The 16,153-nt window shown below is 55.6% G+C and overlaps 1 protein-coding gene across 2 annotated transcripts; it reads left to right on the top strand.

Moving 5' to 3' along the window:
• The first annotated feature begins 2,270 nt into the window (after nucleotides 1-2,270).
• DYNLL2 (dynein light chain LC8-type 2) lies at nucleotides 2,271-7,697 on the top strand. Of its 2 annotated transcripts, XM_054394107.1 has the most exons (3): nucleotides 2,271-2,352; nucleotides 5,592-5,730; nucleotides 7,356-7,697. In XM_054394107.1, the coding sequence occupies exons 2-3, from the start codon at nucleotides 5,599-5,601 to the stop codon at nucleotides 7,491-7,493; spliced, it is 270 nt and encodes an 89-aa protein (XP_054250082.1). In that variant the 5' UTR covers nucleotides 2,271-2,352; nucleotides 5,592-5,598; the 3' UTR covers nucleotides 7,494-7,697. The 2 variants fall into 2 exon arrangements, with proteins under 2 accessions (XP_054250082.1, XP_054250081.1); XM_054394106.1 differs by lacking the exon at nucleotides 2,271-2,352 and having other exon boundaries at nucleotides 5,578-5,730.
• Nucleotides 7,698-16,153: the final 8,456 nt, after the last annotated feature.

Below are 16,153 nucleotides of genomic sequence, written 5' to 3'. Positions count from 1 at the left end.
GAGCTCCTTGGAGGAGTAAAGCAAAGGATTTCCTCCACAGCTCAGTGCAGCTGCCTCCCCCAGCACAGCCAGCTTGGGTCCCATGGCTGCATGGGGCCCTGGCTGGGCTCTGTGCCCCATGGTGCTCTGTGCCCACCCTGATGCCAGCCACGGCTCTGATCTGTCCTGGCAAGGGCTGAGCCAAGGCTCTGCACTCCCAGTCTGGGATGCTTGTAAAAATGATCCAGAAGACTGTGAGATCTGTTGCCTCAACAGAGACTTGGCAGAGCTATAAATAACTCAGCCAAGTGCTGCGCAGTGAACCTGAGCAGAGCCAGCTGCCCTCGTGGCCAGACGCTGCCAGAGCCTCGCCTGGACAATCAGCCCTGCCCTGCAGTGTGCCCACAGGGAGCCTGCCTGCCCCGGCCAGCCAAGCCTGGGCCATGCTGCAGCCTATGAAGGGTGTGGGTCTGCCCCATGCCCATTCCTGGGGCTCTCTGTGGGCTCTGGCATCCTGGGCACCCCACAGGACTTGGATCTGCTGCCTTTTCCAAGCTAGTCCCACTCTGGCAGCTGCCCACATCCACCCAGGCATGGGCCTTTCCCCACTCCTCAGCCCAGGATCAGCACTTCCAGCCTCCTCCAGCTGTATGGAGCCTCTGGAGGCACCACCATAAAAATATTTACTCCTGCTGCCACTGAGATGGAAGCTGATAAAGGGCTGCAGCTAAGCCTGTTACTGCATTAGCACTGGCACCCAAAGTGGGGGAAGGCCAGGGGTGGCCTTTGGTGACCCAGGGTGCGTTGGTGGGTGTAGGACATCTCCTCTGTGCCGGCAGGACAGGCGCTGCCTGCTCATCCTTTGTAGCCTCTGCTGGCCCCTCTCTGGTAGTTTCTTGTCTCTTAAACCAGGGAGCCCAGAACTCGACACAGGGCTCCAGCTGTGACCTCGCTAGATGTGGCCTCACTTCCCCATCTGAAAACTGGCAGTCAGCTCTCGTGCCACCAGTGGTGGTGTCACACTTAGTGCAGCGCCCTGCAGTGTTAGCCCATGCTTGCTCTTCTGCTGCTTTGGCTTCTGCTACCTTACAGCTGACGCTCAGGTCTGGATCCATTTGGGAACAGTAACTTTTATTTGCTGTTGGGAGTTCTGACCAGTGTCTGAGAGGTTGCAAAGGTCACACCAGCAGCCATCCACTTCATTAGCACAAGGATCAGCAGAGTGAGCTCCAGCCTGTCCTTTGAGTGCTGTTACCAGCTGTAGGTTTGTCTTCCTTGAGCAATCAAATCAGAGAGATTTCAGTACCCTGAGTGGTCTCCCTGGCTCTCAAGGCCATACATGCAATTAAAACCAGTCTCATCAAAAGCCAGCTCAGCTGTTTCACTGTTCATGCTGAGCAGGGCTGCACAGGCACCCTGGTGCTGGAACAAGGAGGGTGCAGGATCTGGGCTGGCACAGGAACAGGGTTTGCCATTCTGCTGTTTTTTTTTTTCAGGTGGCTTCTGTAAAGAGCTTCTTGGCACCTCCACTGAAGTGAAATGGAGCAACCAAAACGGGAGCTGGCTGGTGGCCAGCCTGGCAGACAGGCTCATGGGGGCAGGTCCCCTCCCAGGGAACCGACTCCCCAGCAAGGGATCAGGCGTCCCAAGGCTGTTACCCCCAGGGGGATCAAGTCTCCCCAAGGCATTGGGTCCCCCCTAGATGTTCAGGGTGACCCCTAGGGATCTTGGAGTCCCCAAGGCAAAGGGGACTGCCACAGAGGAATCATGGTCCACCCAGGCAGCAAAGGCCCCTCCAAGGGAACCTACCCCAGGAGATCTGGGTGCCCTCCAAGGGGTCCCCAAGGCAGCAGGGACCCCAAAGGGTCCCCAAGTCTGAAGGAACTCCTACGAAGGAGGCCCCCTGAGGTGGCAGAGACTCCTCTAAAGGGAACCAGCCCCAGGTGGACCCCAAGGCGGCGGAGAACCCCAGCGGGGGACGGCCCCCCGGCTGCACGCCCCCAACCCCACAGCACGGGGGCAGCCCCCACCCCCGCTTGGCACCGCCCCGCCCCGCCCCGCGCGCGCCCCGCGGCATTGTGGGATGAAACAGGATGTAGGCAGAACAGCGCGGGCGGACGGGCCGGGGTGGCGGGCTGCACCGCACCGCAGCCAATGGAAGCGCGACGTGCCTGGAGGCTCAGCCAATGGCGAGGCGAGGAGCCGCACGCCGCAGCGGGCGGGGCGGTATTTGAGCGCGGCGCGGCGGCCAGGCGCAGAGCGCTCAGCGCAGCGCAGGGAGCGGAGCGGCTGAGTCGAGCCACTTTGGGCCTCCTCCCACCTCCTCCTTGGTGCCGTGCCTCGCCCTCCTGGGGTGGCCCTGTCACTGTGAAGGTGAGCGACGCCCTCCGCGGGGTCGAGGGCGCTGGGGGCCTCCGCTCCTCGCCTGGCACCGGTCGCTCTGGGTGCGAGGTGGCGGCGGCGGGTCCGCCCCGGCGGGAGGGAGTCTGAGACCTGGCCGGGTGGGCGGCTCCGGACTGTGTGTATCTCCTGGCGGTGCTCGGAGCCCGCCCCGGCGGTCTGGTGTCGGGGCGTTACCGGCCCCGCTCCGGGCAAGGTCATCGCTGCCTCGGGTGTCCCCGGGGCTCCCCCCGTGAAGGTCACGCAGGGCTCCGGCCTGCACATGCGCCCCGGAGCGTCTCCGCGCGCCCCGTTCGGCCCTGGTGGGGAAGGGTCTGTGCCGCACCCCTTTTCCCAGGTCCCGTGTCGGGGGAAGCGGTGGGTACTGGGCTTGGGCCTCGTCTGCATCCTGTGGCTCGGTACTAGGCTGGAGGAGAAGCAGTGAGTGCAGGGCTTGGGCCTCGGCCCACCCTTAGGGTCCCATTCTGCGCGAGGAGGGCAAGAGTGGGTGCGGGGGTTTGTGTCTCATCCCCATCCTAAAGCTGGACCATGCCCTGGTGAAGGGAGTGAGTGCTGAGCTTGAGCATCCTCCCCCTTTAAAAGCCACATCCTATCCAGCTGGGGGAGTGGTCGGGTGCTCGTTTGGGCCTAATCGCCCTCCCAAGGCCTCATCCTGCCCCGAGTGGCTGCTAGGGCTGTGATCTTTGCTTCCTTTTTGAAGAGCTCGTCCTGTGCTGTTCTGAGGCTTCCAAAGTTGTCCTGTTAGCCCTTCCAAGGCCTAGCCTGCCCTGGGCTGGGTGCTGGAGCTCTTGTGGCCTTCCTCAGAGAAGGCTGCTCCTGAGTGGCAAGACCAAGAGGGCCAACTGTGATCTTGTGGCCCAGGGACAAGATGTGTACATGGTGCTGCTGGGCTGCTTTGCATGGAGCATGTCACCCCATACAGGAAGGAGGTGAGGTTGGGGCACTGCTCTGTGATGTTCAGGTGGGTGGGTAGCTGAGGTGACATTTGGAGCTGCTCCCTCTCCCTCTGGCAGCAATCAGCTGTGGTGCCTGGCCCAGGCAGGATGCTGTGCCCTGGAGCAGTGTGGTGTTGGAGGGCAGGCTGGCCAGCTCTTGCAGCTCCTATTGAAGGAGAATTTTCTTCATGGTGCTGTTGGCCCTCAGCAGCATGGGCCTGCACTGAGATGCTCCTTGCCTAAACAGTGAGGAGGAAGGAAGAGGCTGTTTGCAGGTCACTCCGTGGCTGGTTATGTAATGGCAGATGCCCTCTGAACTTGGCATGTGGTGGAGGTGTGTGAGGACCTGAGGTGTGTCAGAGCCTGCATGACCTCTTTCCCTAAAGAGGCTTTCTTGGAACAATGACCTACAAGTGAATTTCTGCTGCCTCCTTTTCCTGTGGGATGGAGACTTATCCAAGGGTTTTCCAGATTTCTGGAGAGTGAATCCAAATCTACAGGCAGTTGGTTATGCCTCTTGTCCTGCCAGGCTTTCAGGGCCCCAGGGTGACACCAACTGCCTTAACCCAGAGCACAAAGGGGAACAGACTGCCTGGAAGTGGCTTTTCCAGAGCTGTGGAGGAAGCATGTGCTCTCTGTTGGCATTTGAGCTCAGTTCCTGCCCTTCCTCCTGATGCTATTATTGTGTGGTAATAGCAGTGCTCTATTAAACACTATCTCAAACACAGAAATTAGGGTTGCAGTAGAAGTCTTCAACTGCGGGCAGAGTGAAGAATTAAAGTATTGTAATCACAGGGCTGCAATTATGTAACTGGATTCTCTTTCTGGTTAGCAGGCTCCTTTAGTGGCTGTAACAAAGCTACTCCTTCATTTTTCTGGGGCTGTTCCAGGACAGCGAGCATTGCAGCAGCTTTTCCTCACTCCCCAGTAGAGCTAAAAATGAGTAGTTTCAGCATTTCAACACACACTTGGTAGTACCACTCCAGACTTAACAGTGAGCTTTAGGAAACTTAATGGTGCTCTGCAGGTTTAATTGGAGGCAACTCCTTGCCATTAAGAAGCTTATTCCCCTTAAGTTTGAACATATTGTGCTGAGACCTGCTGCCAAGGTGAGCAGCTGTGGGACTTCTCAGTGCAGACATTTGCTTGCTGCACCCCAGATAATTTGTGCCTCCTGTCCAGGCCTCATGTGGGATCTGGTGCCTGGAGGGGCGTTGAGGTTCCACCCAGCAGCAGCAGGACTCTGTGGTGCTTCTTCCCCAGGGCATCTGTTGTGAGCTTTGCTTGAAGAATGGCTGCAGGGCTGGGATTGCCCAATCCCAGAGTAATTTCTAGAGTAATATGGACTGCACTGGAAACTTCCCAGTGCTGAGCACCTCTCTGAACAGGCCTCAGCAGATCTGTGTGAATTGCTTCACTGACTGGTACCAAGCACCTGAACTAATGTAGAGAGCTGTGGGTTGTGTGCTTGGCTCCAGCTTACTACGACTGTCCAGTTTCTCAGGTTCCAGGCAGCACTGGTTTCTGGCATCTGTGGTGTGGTGTCCAGGGAGCAGGAGGCTGCTTTTCCAGGCCCTAGTTGTGCTGGCTCTGTGTGGGACCCATTTCCCCCATTCCTAGGCTGCAGCATGGTGCTAAGCTGTCCCAGGCTGTCAGACTGGCTCTGTCTCTGGAGACAGCTGAGGGCTGGGTTTCTGTGTCAGGTGCTGAGGCCAGGGGGTGGTGATAGGCTGGATGTGGAACAGCTCTCCTGCCAGGCTGGGTAGCAGCAGTAACTGGAACTGCTGGCATGGGGTGGGACAGCAGCACTGCTGATGTTGTTTGTGCTTCCTGAGCCGCCCTGCTGGAGACAGCAGTGTGGGATCTGTGCCTTGCCAGGCTCTGAACAGAGGATGCTCCACACCCCTGCTGCACCTGGAGGGCAGACTTGGCTGGAGCCTACTGATATCTAGGAGGGCTGTGCCTCTCTGCAGCTCCTGTCTCCTCCCACACTAAGCTTTTTCTGCATGTTTAATGCAGGAGGTGATGTTGGACTGTCTCTGATCTCGCCTCTGGACAGTGCCAGTGCTTCTGTGCTCCAGCTGTGAGGGGCACCTTAGCCTGGCACTGCTGTGGGTTACCCTGCTCGGCTCACCCTGCCACACCAGGGGGTTGTGGTGTTGGCTGGGTCTGGAACACCGCTGGTGCCGCAGCCTGCTGTGGGAAGGACAACTGCTGATGCACAGGGAGCTTCTCCTTGCCTGGGAAGGGATTGAAGGAGTCTATGTTCTGCCTTAGGTTCACCATGTCTGACAGGAAGGCTGTGATCAAGAATGCAGACATGTCTGAGGACATGCAGCAGGACGCTGTAGACTGTGCCACACAGGCAATGGAGAAGTACAACATAGAAAAGGACATTGCAGCCTATATCAAGAAGGTAACTGCGGGAGGAGGGGGCTGCTCTGGCTGAGACTTCCTGAAGTGTGAGTGCCTGATGTGAGCCTGAGTGTCTGAAGCTTCATCCTAGGCATGTTTGGAGGGAGAAGATGCTTGTTGCCTGGCTTTGCTGCCCTTCCCAAGAGGATGGAGTGACTTCTCCAAGGTCAGAGGAGGGCTATGGCTCTGGCAAGCACTGAGCAAGCTGTGAGTGCTGTCCCTCTGGATTTGCCAGCCTGGGAAGTGCAGGCTGGCTGCAGTCTGTGTGCAGGCCTTGCTCCACAGCTGCTGCTGCTGGACTTGCAGTACCAGTGCAGGATGGGATTACTCCAGTGCTTCACTCAAAGTGGGCAGCTCTGCAGGTGTGGCTCTGCCTGCCATGCTTCTGGCTCTGGGGTGGGTGTAGAGGAGGATGGGGCCTTGTGCAAGGTGCCACTTCAGAAGCAGTGTGGGCAGCTGCTCTGACTTGTGAAGAGAGGGTTCCCCTTTTGCCGGAGCCCTCCAACTGCTTGATGACACCTGGGCATCTCTTAGTTCTCTGTAGCTACTTCTCCTAATGGTTGGGCAAAGTGCTTTTGAAAGAGAGAAGAGACTTCACAGGCAACACAGTCCTGGCACCTGGGCTAGCTTTGGGGCCTTGCTTGCAATCTAAGCTTGAACATAAAGGACTCGAAAGTGTCTCCTAACATCTCAGATCACTTTGAGGCAAGACTTGGCTCAAAGTGCTTGGAGCACTGCAGCCTGTGAAGTGAGTGACTGTAACAGCAACTGCCCAGAAAGAACTTGGCCTTTATTTCCTGAGAGTGTTGGGAGGAGGGAAGTGATTTGATGCCCCTTCATGCCCTGGCAGGAAAGCCTCTTCCTTACTTCAAAGGTTACCTACCAGGAGCTCAAACTGTCTTGCTGCTGTCTGAGGACTAGCACTTGTTTTAATCTTGAACCTTGAGTCTCTTCCTCTGGGCCTGTCTCAGGAGGGAAGATGATCTTGGGAGTTATGTATTAATTAGGGGGAGGAAAGTGGCCATTAACCCTGTCCTGTCTGCTGAGGAGGGGACTAAAGCAGTGTTCAGCTTGCTCACCTCTGACCCCATGGGTCTCTGTGCTGTCTGGCTGCCAATTTACCTGCTCACTTGCAGTGCAGATCTTCTCCCCTTCATGTGAGGAAGAGTCCCAAACAGCAGAAGCCAGACTTCTTCCTGCTTGTAGGTGACCTTTAAGCTCGAATGCTGTGCTGGAGCAGACATGCCAAAACCTTTCTTTTTTTTGTGAGTGGGTTTGGAATGGGAGAGGAGAAATATTCCCCTGAGCCAGCCTACATGCAGGGCTCAAATAGCACTGTTCTGAGGAGAGCTCTTGTGTCTGCCCCTCCTGCCCAGGGCTCTGGCTGCTCCAAGTCTCAGGAGAAGGTTTCCTTCTGTTGAATCCTTCAAACCATTTAGTGCAGAGCTCTGGTTGAGTCAGGCACCACCTTGCTTAGTATAATAGTGTCTTGTAGTGGGGAATGCAAAGATGCTGCAGGTGGGAGGAGAGGCTCTGGTGTGTGAACAGACCCAGCTAAGAGCTTGTGCTTCAAACTATTTTCCTGTGGGCTTTCTTGGCCTTAATGCCTCTCTTCTCTTTCTTCAGGAATTTGACAAGAAATACAACCCAACTTGGCACTGCATTGTTGGCAGAAATTTTGGCAGCTATGTAACACACGAGACAAAGCACTTCATCTATTTTTACTTGGGTCAGGTTGCAATTCTTCTCTTCAAGTCTGGATAGGAGGTAGGAGCGAGTGAGGTTTGGACTGTAATGCACTGATGGCTGAAGCCACGACTCCCTTTACCATGGCTGTGCCGCTGCATGGACTGTATCCTGTATTTAATGTGTATATGTTGCAGTAAAACAAAACCTACTTCTGTTTAGTTGCCTGGGAAGAAGGCAGAGTTTTTGTTACTGCTTTTTTTTTTTGGTTGTATTGCACTAGGAAAAAAAAAAAAAACATGTAAATGCTTAAACAATGGCCTTTACCTGGGAAGAAATAAAACTATTCCACAACAGCTCCCTCGGTGGTAACTCCTTCTTTGAGGCTGGGAAAACTCCTCTGGGCAGGCCAAAAGACCCCAACCTCCCTCCTGAGTTCTGTTAGACTGTTAAATGAGGAGCAAAGCCAGTGTGAGCTGCTGCCTGCCCTGCCCACTGTTGGGAGCTGGCTCTCCCAGTAACCCCAGCACAGGTGTTAGACCTTCCCTGAGAGCTGCTGGGGTGGCTCTGCATTTAGGTGGCTTTCACCCCCCAGTTGAGCTCCACCCTGGACTGTGACAAACAGACTTGCAGCTGGCACCCTTGCTGTTCTCACAGTGCCTGGTGCTGCGTTTCTGGCTGTACTGAAACACTGACCTAGACTTGTAAGCAACTCAGCCTGGTCTAGAAGACTTCAGTAAACCCCTCCCTGCTTTCCCCTGAGTTGCTTTGCTTGCTGCAGACAGCAGCATTCTGTGGCTGAAGTCTTTAGACCTTGCTCCTGAGCTCTAAAGCCAGGTGGCCCATCCCTGAAAGGGAGCAGGATACCCAATTGGTGACTTGATTTGGCATGTTCCTGGCCAGTTGTCTCAACACTGCCTTAACTGATGCTCTTCTTAAAGCAAGCTAGTCATGTGGAAGACTTGTAAGTGGCCACTGTCTCTTTCTTTTCTGTAGCTGATAAGCTATTTCTGGAGGGGTGTCCTCCATGTTCTGATATCTGCTTTTGTTCTTAAAGCACAGTACCAAGAAGTTCAATTTCCATGTGATGTTTGTGTGAAGGAGTCTCATGTGACATCTGCTTCAAAGGCAGACAAATGTCTTGGTCTCCAATAGGTTCAGCAGTGATGTTGTCTTAGTATGTTCTGACTCTTGGATTACACTGCAGGAAGTTCTTTTATCTGGGTGTGGAGCAATGAGAGGTGGCAGGCCTGGAGCTGGTGCTTGCCAGGAGGTCTGTGTTGGTTGCTAACCAGTGTGTAACCCATCCCTGGGCTGCTGGGCCCTGGATGGGTTTGGTGTTGCTGACAAGTCACTGCTTGGCAGAAAAGGGCAGAGCACAGGGAGCTCTTGCTTGTGGGGTGACTCAGTGACCCAGGTTGACTACTTCCTGAAGTAAAAGTCCTTCTTGTCTCTGTGCAAAATCCAAAGTATGCCTAATTTTGTAATATTGATAGAACAATGTTGTAAGTAGAAAGAATGTAGCTGTCATAACTTCCTGTGGATGGAAATGTCTGCACTGGGTAATGTGCCTTGGGCTGGCTGGGGCACTCTTGTGGTCTTGTCTGTTCAGAACTTCACTCTGAGTCTGAAAGGAGAATGTTCTGGGTTTGTTTTGTTTTTGTTTTTTTCCAAGCATGAGTCTAATGTGAATCTGTTCACAGTCTCTTGTGGAGCAAGATCTGTTCCCTCCATAACTGCAATGGCTCAAATACCATTTATTTTTTTCAAACATTAAAGGTGAACTGACACATTTCAACAGCCTCCAGTTTCTTCTTGTCTCCAGCAAATACTCATCCAGAGAGGATAAGCAGTGAATTCTCTGCTCTAAGATGCTGATGGCCCAAAGGAGGCAGGGCCTGCAGAGGGAGAAAGGACCTGAGGAGTGTCTGTGGCCCATCTGTGTGGGTGCTGACCTCCAGCCTGGCTCAGACAAGGAGGGATTGAGTGGGACATGTCCTGCTGCAGCCCTGATGGGATGCTTCTATGTTAAGTAACCTGGGCACTGGGGCTAAGCTGATGAGGTTCAGAGAGGGAGTGTTGCAACTCCTGGTTACACTCTGGTGTCTCCCTGCTTTGCAGGAAAGTCTTGTTTCCCCTTTGGGCTTGGGATCTAACACTTCTGCCAGGGCCTGAAGCTGGTGTGCTGTGTCTCTCCCGCTCTGGGAGCTGTGTGTCTGCCTTTAAACACCTTCGCAGCTCACTGTGATGCTCCTGATGCAACTTAAACTTGGGCTTGTGGCCTCCCTGATACTTTGGAGAAGCTCTGGGTGCATACCAGCTACTGTAGTGTAACAGCTCTGGAACACAGTGAGAGAGGAGGGGAGGTGGGGCTGCAGCCCAGCATGACTCAGGCCGAGCAGCTCTAGCAGGAGCTGCACCTGAGCAGCAGTGTGGCTGTTACACACAGGCCATCTGCTGCAGCCCACGCCAGGCAGTGCTGGAAATCAGAGGTGGTTTCTACTTTGGGGAGAGATGGGAGTGCTGCTCTTCCCTTGGCAGCCCCAGGCAGCCTTTTAGCTGTCAGTGAGGTGGTCAGGGTTGCAGCTCCAGCCATGCCAGGCCTGGGGTAAGGCTGCAGCAGCTTTGTGGGGCTGGGGTGGTTGAGCCCTCTTAGTGAACAGCCACCAGCAGAGAACACAGAAGGGGTTGAGTTGGAAGGGACCCTGAAGTTCATCCAGTTCCAACCCCTTGCCATGGGCAGGGACACCTCCCACCAGCCCAGGTTGCTCAAGGCCTCATCCAGCCTGGTCTTGAACACCTCCAGGGAGGAGGGGTCCATAGCACCCTTGGGCAACCTGTTCTCCCCACCCTTACTCCAAAGAATTTCTTCCTGTCTCAGTCTCCCTTCTTCAAGCCTTAAATCCATTCTCACTTGTGCTGTCACTCCAAGCCCTTGTCAAAAGTCCCTCCCCAGCTCTCCTGAAGCCCCTTTCAGGTACTGGAAAGCTGCTATGAGGTCTCCCTGGAGCCTTCTCTGGGCTGAACAGTCCCTGAATGCCAGCTGCAGCACAGGAGGCTGTTGAGCCAAGCCTGAGGTGGAAAACTTCTCCAGCCTGAGTCCTGCCTGTGAGCCAGCAGCCCTTTCAGCCATGTATCCAGTGGCTTTGGTGCTGGTGTCAATCCTCAGCAGCATGTGGAGGCCCTGCCAGGGCTGGAGGGACCTGGAGTCAATGTGTACAAGTCAGAAGTGGGTTTGGCACTTCCTTGGATGTGTCACTGCAGCAGGAGTCCTGCTTGTAGCCAAGGAAAAGAAGCTGTAGCTCACACCTTCAGCAACTGGGCAGTGAAACCTCACCCCTGCAATGCCACTGGTGCTGTTTGTCTTCAGCCTTCTCCCTAAACCACCTTCTGTGCAGCTCTGGAAGATGCCAGCTGCCTGGAGTTCAGCAGTGCTTCCCTCGCCACGGCTGAGAACAGGGGGAGGCTTTAACATGAGCTTTGTGTCCCTGCTGCCTTCCTCCCCTGCTTCCCAGCAGCTGCCTGACACAGCTTTTGGCTCTGACTTTTTCCATCTCTGGGCTCCACGATGTCTCCGATTTCCACCAGCACAGGTGTCCTGCTGATGCCTTAGAGCATTAACTGCTTCCATGCTGGAGGGGCCAACAGCTCAGCAGGAGCATGAAGCTGTTTGGAAAATATCTAGGGCACTGAGTGGAAGGTATGTGCCTGGGGAGGGGGCAAACATCTGGAGAAAGAAACTGCTTCCAGCTGCGTCTGGGCCAAAGTGCAGTCTGTGAGCTCAGCATATGTCACTGTCCTGCCTTGGGCATGCTCAGAGCCTCCTGCTGACCAGGGAACCCCAGGTGCTCTTGTGGGGGCAGGGCAGGGTCTGCAAATGTGGTGCAGCTGCTGTGGGTCATGGCTGGGGATGGTGTCACGTTATTTTCTCTTGCACCAGCCAGGTTATTCAACTCCTCCTGTTGAGTATTTCTTCCAGCTGTGGCCTTAGAAAAGCAAAGCTTTGTGGCTGTGAGGATCAGGCAGGCAGGGGGTTGGTAGCTGTGCTCCATGCTAGACGTGACCTGGGATCCATTCTGCAGAGGGAGTGTGGTATAAAGCCACAGGAGAAGGTGGGTGGCTCCCTTAGCAGAAGAGCTGGCCTGGCTCCCTGGCACAATGTTCTTCCCCCTTCTCTGTCACCCCCTGGGACTCCAGGAAGGTGACAGCAGTGTCCACCCTGCTCTGGATGTCCTGCTGCTGGTCAGTGCTCTCCTCCTCCCCAAGCCTACAGTGCTGCAATTGCAGCGTTGTTCACCTCCCCCCAGCAGCTGTAAACCAAGTATCTGATAGATGTGTTCCACTTCCCAGGGCTCTTGTGGCAGATCTGAGATGAAGAGAGAACCTGGAAATCGTTTTCCTCTCACTTGCAGCCTCCCCGGGGTGAATCCTGAGGCGGCTGGTGCCACGCAGTGCAGGCAGCAGGGCTGTGCCATCCCTGCCCACCCCGAGGCTTCCCTGCTTTGTTCTATTTATTGAGCAAGGATCCTGACAGCCTTTCCCAGACTGTGACTCACAGCAGCACTGCCTGTGCATGAGCCATGTGTCTCCAGTGCTGTGTAGGTAGAGAAGCTGCAGGAGCTCACTGTGTTTATTAAAGCTGATCAGATATTCCCCCATAAGGCAGTGCCTAGCTGAGGCTCAGCAATAGCTCAGCACCAAGACAAATCACTGCTCAGCATCAGGTCAGCACCTTCAGCAGCCCTTCTGCTCCTGATGGCAGGCACCATGCCCCCCCTGCACCAAGCACCAGTGATCTCAGCACCCAGCATGAAGGTAAGAAGGGAGCTGGGACCCTGCTCTGGTCCTTGTCCCTTCCTGTGCTGGCAGTCTGAGCAGATTCTGCTCTGGGGCTTAGCAGGGTCTGGCCCTGGGTTAAGCTTGAGGATGGATTTATCCAGCCCTGGTGTGGCTTGTTCCCTCCTGCCCTGGGAGCAGGCTGCTGTGGTGGCCTCTCAGCCCAGGCCTTTGTGCAGCAGAGTTTGCTGTGCCCTGGTGGAAAAATCAATGCTGGGCAGCACAGAATGGCGCAGAGGCAGCCTGGAAGCGATGCTGGGGCTGTGTGCGAGGTGGGATGGCACACCCTGCCACGTCCCCTGCCCCGTGTGCCCCTTGCTGTCTGGTGGAGAGCAAGGCCAGCTCTTGTCCCTTTTCAGGACATGGGGATGGGACCCTGTCAGGCTTGGTCAGCAGCTTTCCTCAGCTGCCATCCCCTGGTGTGGCTGCGGTGGCTCTGCCATGCCACGTGCCATGGCACCTCCCCATGTCCTTTGTTCCTTGCCTTGCTCACATCTCCAGTGATTTATGGCCCTTGCGGAGCAGCCTGACCGCAGCTCCACTGCTTGTCCAGGCCCCGACCAGGCTCTGTGCTCTCACTCTCAGCCCCTGGGCAGCAGGAGGCTTTTAAGAAGAGGCAGAAGCCCCTGGTGTAGGGGCAGAAGCCCCTCATGCGTTTAGCACCCCCTGCACTTAACAGGTTCCTGGCCTTTTCTTTCAGCTCCTTCCAGCCTGGGTGTGAATGAAGAGCTTTCAAGGGGAGGAGATTGCCTGGAGCTCTGCTCTCCTTATGCTTTGGTTGCAGCCCAGAAAAGCATCTCAGGAATTCATCCCAGCAGTGCCAGTGCAGGGTGAGGGCAGTGAAAGCCTCTCTTTGTTCTTGTAGCCCCAGAGTCCCACACAGGGCCAGGGCTGGAATCTACAGAGCTGGAGGAGTGCTGCTGCCAGCATGTCACAGCCTCACAGATTGCAGTGGGTTGGAAGGGACCCTCTGGGGTCATCTTGTCCAATTCCTCTGTGCTCAGCAGGGACACTTCCAGCTGGAGCAGGCTGATCTCGAATGTCTGCAGAGATGAGGTCTCAATCACCTTTCTGGGTTACCTGTTCCAGTGTCTCACCACCCTCACTGTGCAGAACTTCCTCCTGATGTCCAGCCTAACTCTCCCCTGCTCCAGTTCCAAACCATTGCCCCTTGTCCTATCCCCACGGCCCCTTCTGAACAGTCCCTCCCCAGCCTTCCTGTAGCCCCCTTCAGATACTGAAATGCAGCTCTAAGATATCCCCAGAGCCTTCTCTTCTCCAGCCCCAACTCCCCTGTCCTGTCCCCATAGCAGAGGTTCTCCACCCCTCTGATCATCTCTGTGGCCTCCTCTGGACTCCAGCAGGTCCATGTCCTTGTGTTGGGGACCCCACAGCTGGACACAGCCCTGCGGTGAGGTCTGAGCAGAGTGGCAAATCACATCACCCATATCAGCCCTGGCAAGGGTGCCACACTGCCCTGAGGCTCTTGGGAAGATTTTTTCTGCATTCACCACAGCCAGGGTGAGCAGTGCTCGGCAATGCCAGGGCACCGTGCTAGGATTTGATGGCAGCAGGGGTGAGCACCTGCTGGGCTGCACGGCCTGACCTGAGCCTTAGCCCTGTGCTGCGAAGCTGAGTCAGAGGAACGGAAATCCCTTCTCACCCAGGCTTCTTCCCCAGGTGTTGGATTGCAGCTCCGGGGCTCCATCCTGCGCGGTGCTCAGGCTGTGCCGCGGTGGCAGGGGAGAACACAGGGCTGACACCCAGCCAGGATGTGCCCCTGCTGCAGCCTGCACACAGCCTGCTGGCAGCCAGGCCAGAACACAGCTCTGGAAAAACATAAATGCCTGTTTTGTTTCTGAGGAAAGCCCCGAAGGCCTGGACAAGGACAAAACCTCTTCCTCAGCCCCGTTCTGAAGCACTGCTCCCTCTGAGCGTTCCGAGTGAGCCAACCCCAAGCGTCGGCTCCTGCGGGGCCAGCTGGGGCAGGCAGCGCTGAGCCTGCGCTGCAAGAGCTCCCTCTGCAGCTGCGCCTTGCAGGGGCACTGAAGGACGGCTCCCAGGTGGCAGCCTGGGTGCAGGAGGTCCCTGGACCTTGTCTGAGTTGTAATGAGCAGAAAGAAAGCACTGGGTAAGTCAGTAAGCGTTGGGTGCCATGCAGGGCTTTGCCACTGTCCTCCAGCAAGGCAGGGCCTGGGCTGGCTGGAAACACCTTGGTGCTTCAATATTCTATAGGAAATCATGAAGCAATTAAACCTGGGGGGTCTGGCATGTAGGAAGAGCAGCCTGAGCTCTACAGTAAAGAGGGTCCTGGTCCTTTGGGATGTCTTCTTGGAGTCTTGACTCCAATCCTCACTTCACAATAATGATAATTGTCTCTTAATTGCCATTATTGATTCACAGTTTTAGCATTTGCAAGGGCAAGCTGCCTGTTTGCCAGGCAGGCAGAATCAGCAGCAGGGTGAAAGCAATGAGCAGGGAGGTTGTGGATGCCCCAAGGCCAGGCTGGATGAGGTCTTGAGCATCCTGGGCTGGTGGAGGTGTCTCTGTCCATGGCAGGGGTTGGAGCTGGATGATCTGTAAGGTCCCTTCCCACCCAGCCCATGGCAGGGTGCTGTGAGCAGCCTGGGTCTGGTCCAAGCCTGGCTGTCTCCACAGCAGCTTCGGATCCACCTGACATGCCAGGACGCAGGCTGGGAACTCAGACAGATTTAGCACTGCTTTGGTAAGGAGGCAAAGCTGCTGCCTCTTGATGCCTCCAGTGATTTGCATCTACAGCACTTTTTGGGAAGGATACAAATGCTGAAGGGAGGGGGAAGACAGCATTTTCTAGAATACATCCCTGGAGAACCTACAGCAGGGATAAAATTATGCACATGAATTATGCATCTGAGTTATGATTTCACTCCTATTTTTGTTGGGATTAGCTCATGTTTTGGTGTGCATCCCTGGCAGGTTGCTGGTGGCTCAGCAGCTAGCAGAGCTGCCTCCAACTCCCAGCAGGTCACTGTGGTTTCAGGTCCTGTATTCCCCACTCTGCTGGCAGCAAAAGCTTCTCATGGATCCAGCATGGTAAGGATGGCAGCCCCCACTTCACCTCCTTCACCCCTCTGGGGTCTGGGCAGGGCAGTTGGCTGTGGTAATTTGTGGCATCTCTTCAGAAAACAGCCAGCAGGTGAAAACAGATTGAGGTTTAAGCCTCAAACCCCAAGCCTGCATGATTTTGTACAGAGGGGGAGGTGTTTCAGGCCATCAGCCAGGCTCCACCACTGTCCCCTGAGTCCCCACCACCTCCCGGGGAAGGCAGATGTGGGAACGTCCCAGCCCCTGCCAGCTCTGGGGAGAGGAGCACAAGGGGGAGGCAGCAGCAGGCTGGGCTGCAGTCCCAGCAGTCAGGTTAAATAAAGGCAGCAAATCCAGAAGAAACATCCTGGGAATGCTGAGCTCTGTTTCCAGGAGGGCTGCTGACCCCAACCCACAGCTGCTTCCCAGTGAATGGAGGTTTAGTGTCCCTGTTACAGGGGAGGAATTATCCTAATGAGCCAAAAACATCAAGGAACCTGCACCCAGGGCCAGGAGTGGGCAAGGGCTGGGTGAGTGGGGATCAGGGTGGGGGTACAGGCTGGTGTGGGCATGGGCATGGGCGTGGGCATGGGCACCCTCCTCTTGATGGGATCACATGGGGGATTGGGGGAGGCTGAGGGTGCTCCCTGGCTGCGTTCTTCCCTTGCCAACCCACACATCTTGTCCCATGCCCACAGCCCACCCTTGCTGCTGCCTGGGAGTAGCAGCCCTGACAGCCCAGCACGTTGCATGAGCAAATGAGATGAGGAAAGCATTTGAAGTATTTGTGCCTGTTGTGCAGGGGCAAACAAGCCTGGAGCCAGCCCTGTTTGTCCTGT

The sequence above is a fragment of the Indicator indicator genome, chromosome 30 (assembly GCF_027791375.1).
Source record: "Indicator indicator isolate 239-I01 chromosome 30, UM_Iind_1.1, whole genome shotgun sequence".
In the NCBI taxonomy this organism is placed as follows: domain Eukaryota; kingdom Metazoa; phylum Chordata; class Aves; order Piciformes; family Indicatoridae; genus Indicator; species Indicator indicator.
The sequence above is the reverse complement of the archived record's forward strand: the minus strand, read 5'-3'. Positions and strand labels throughout refer to the sequence as shown.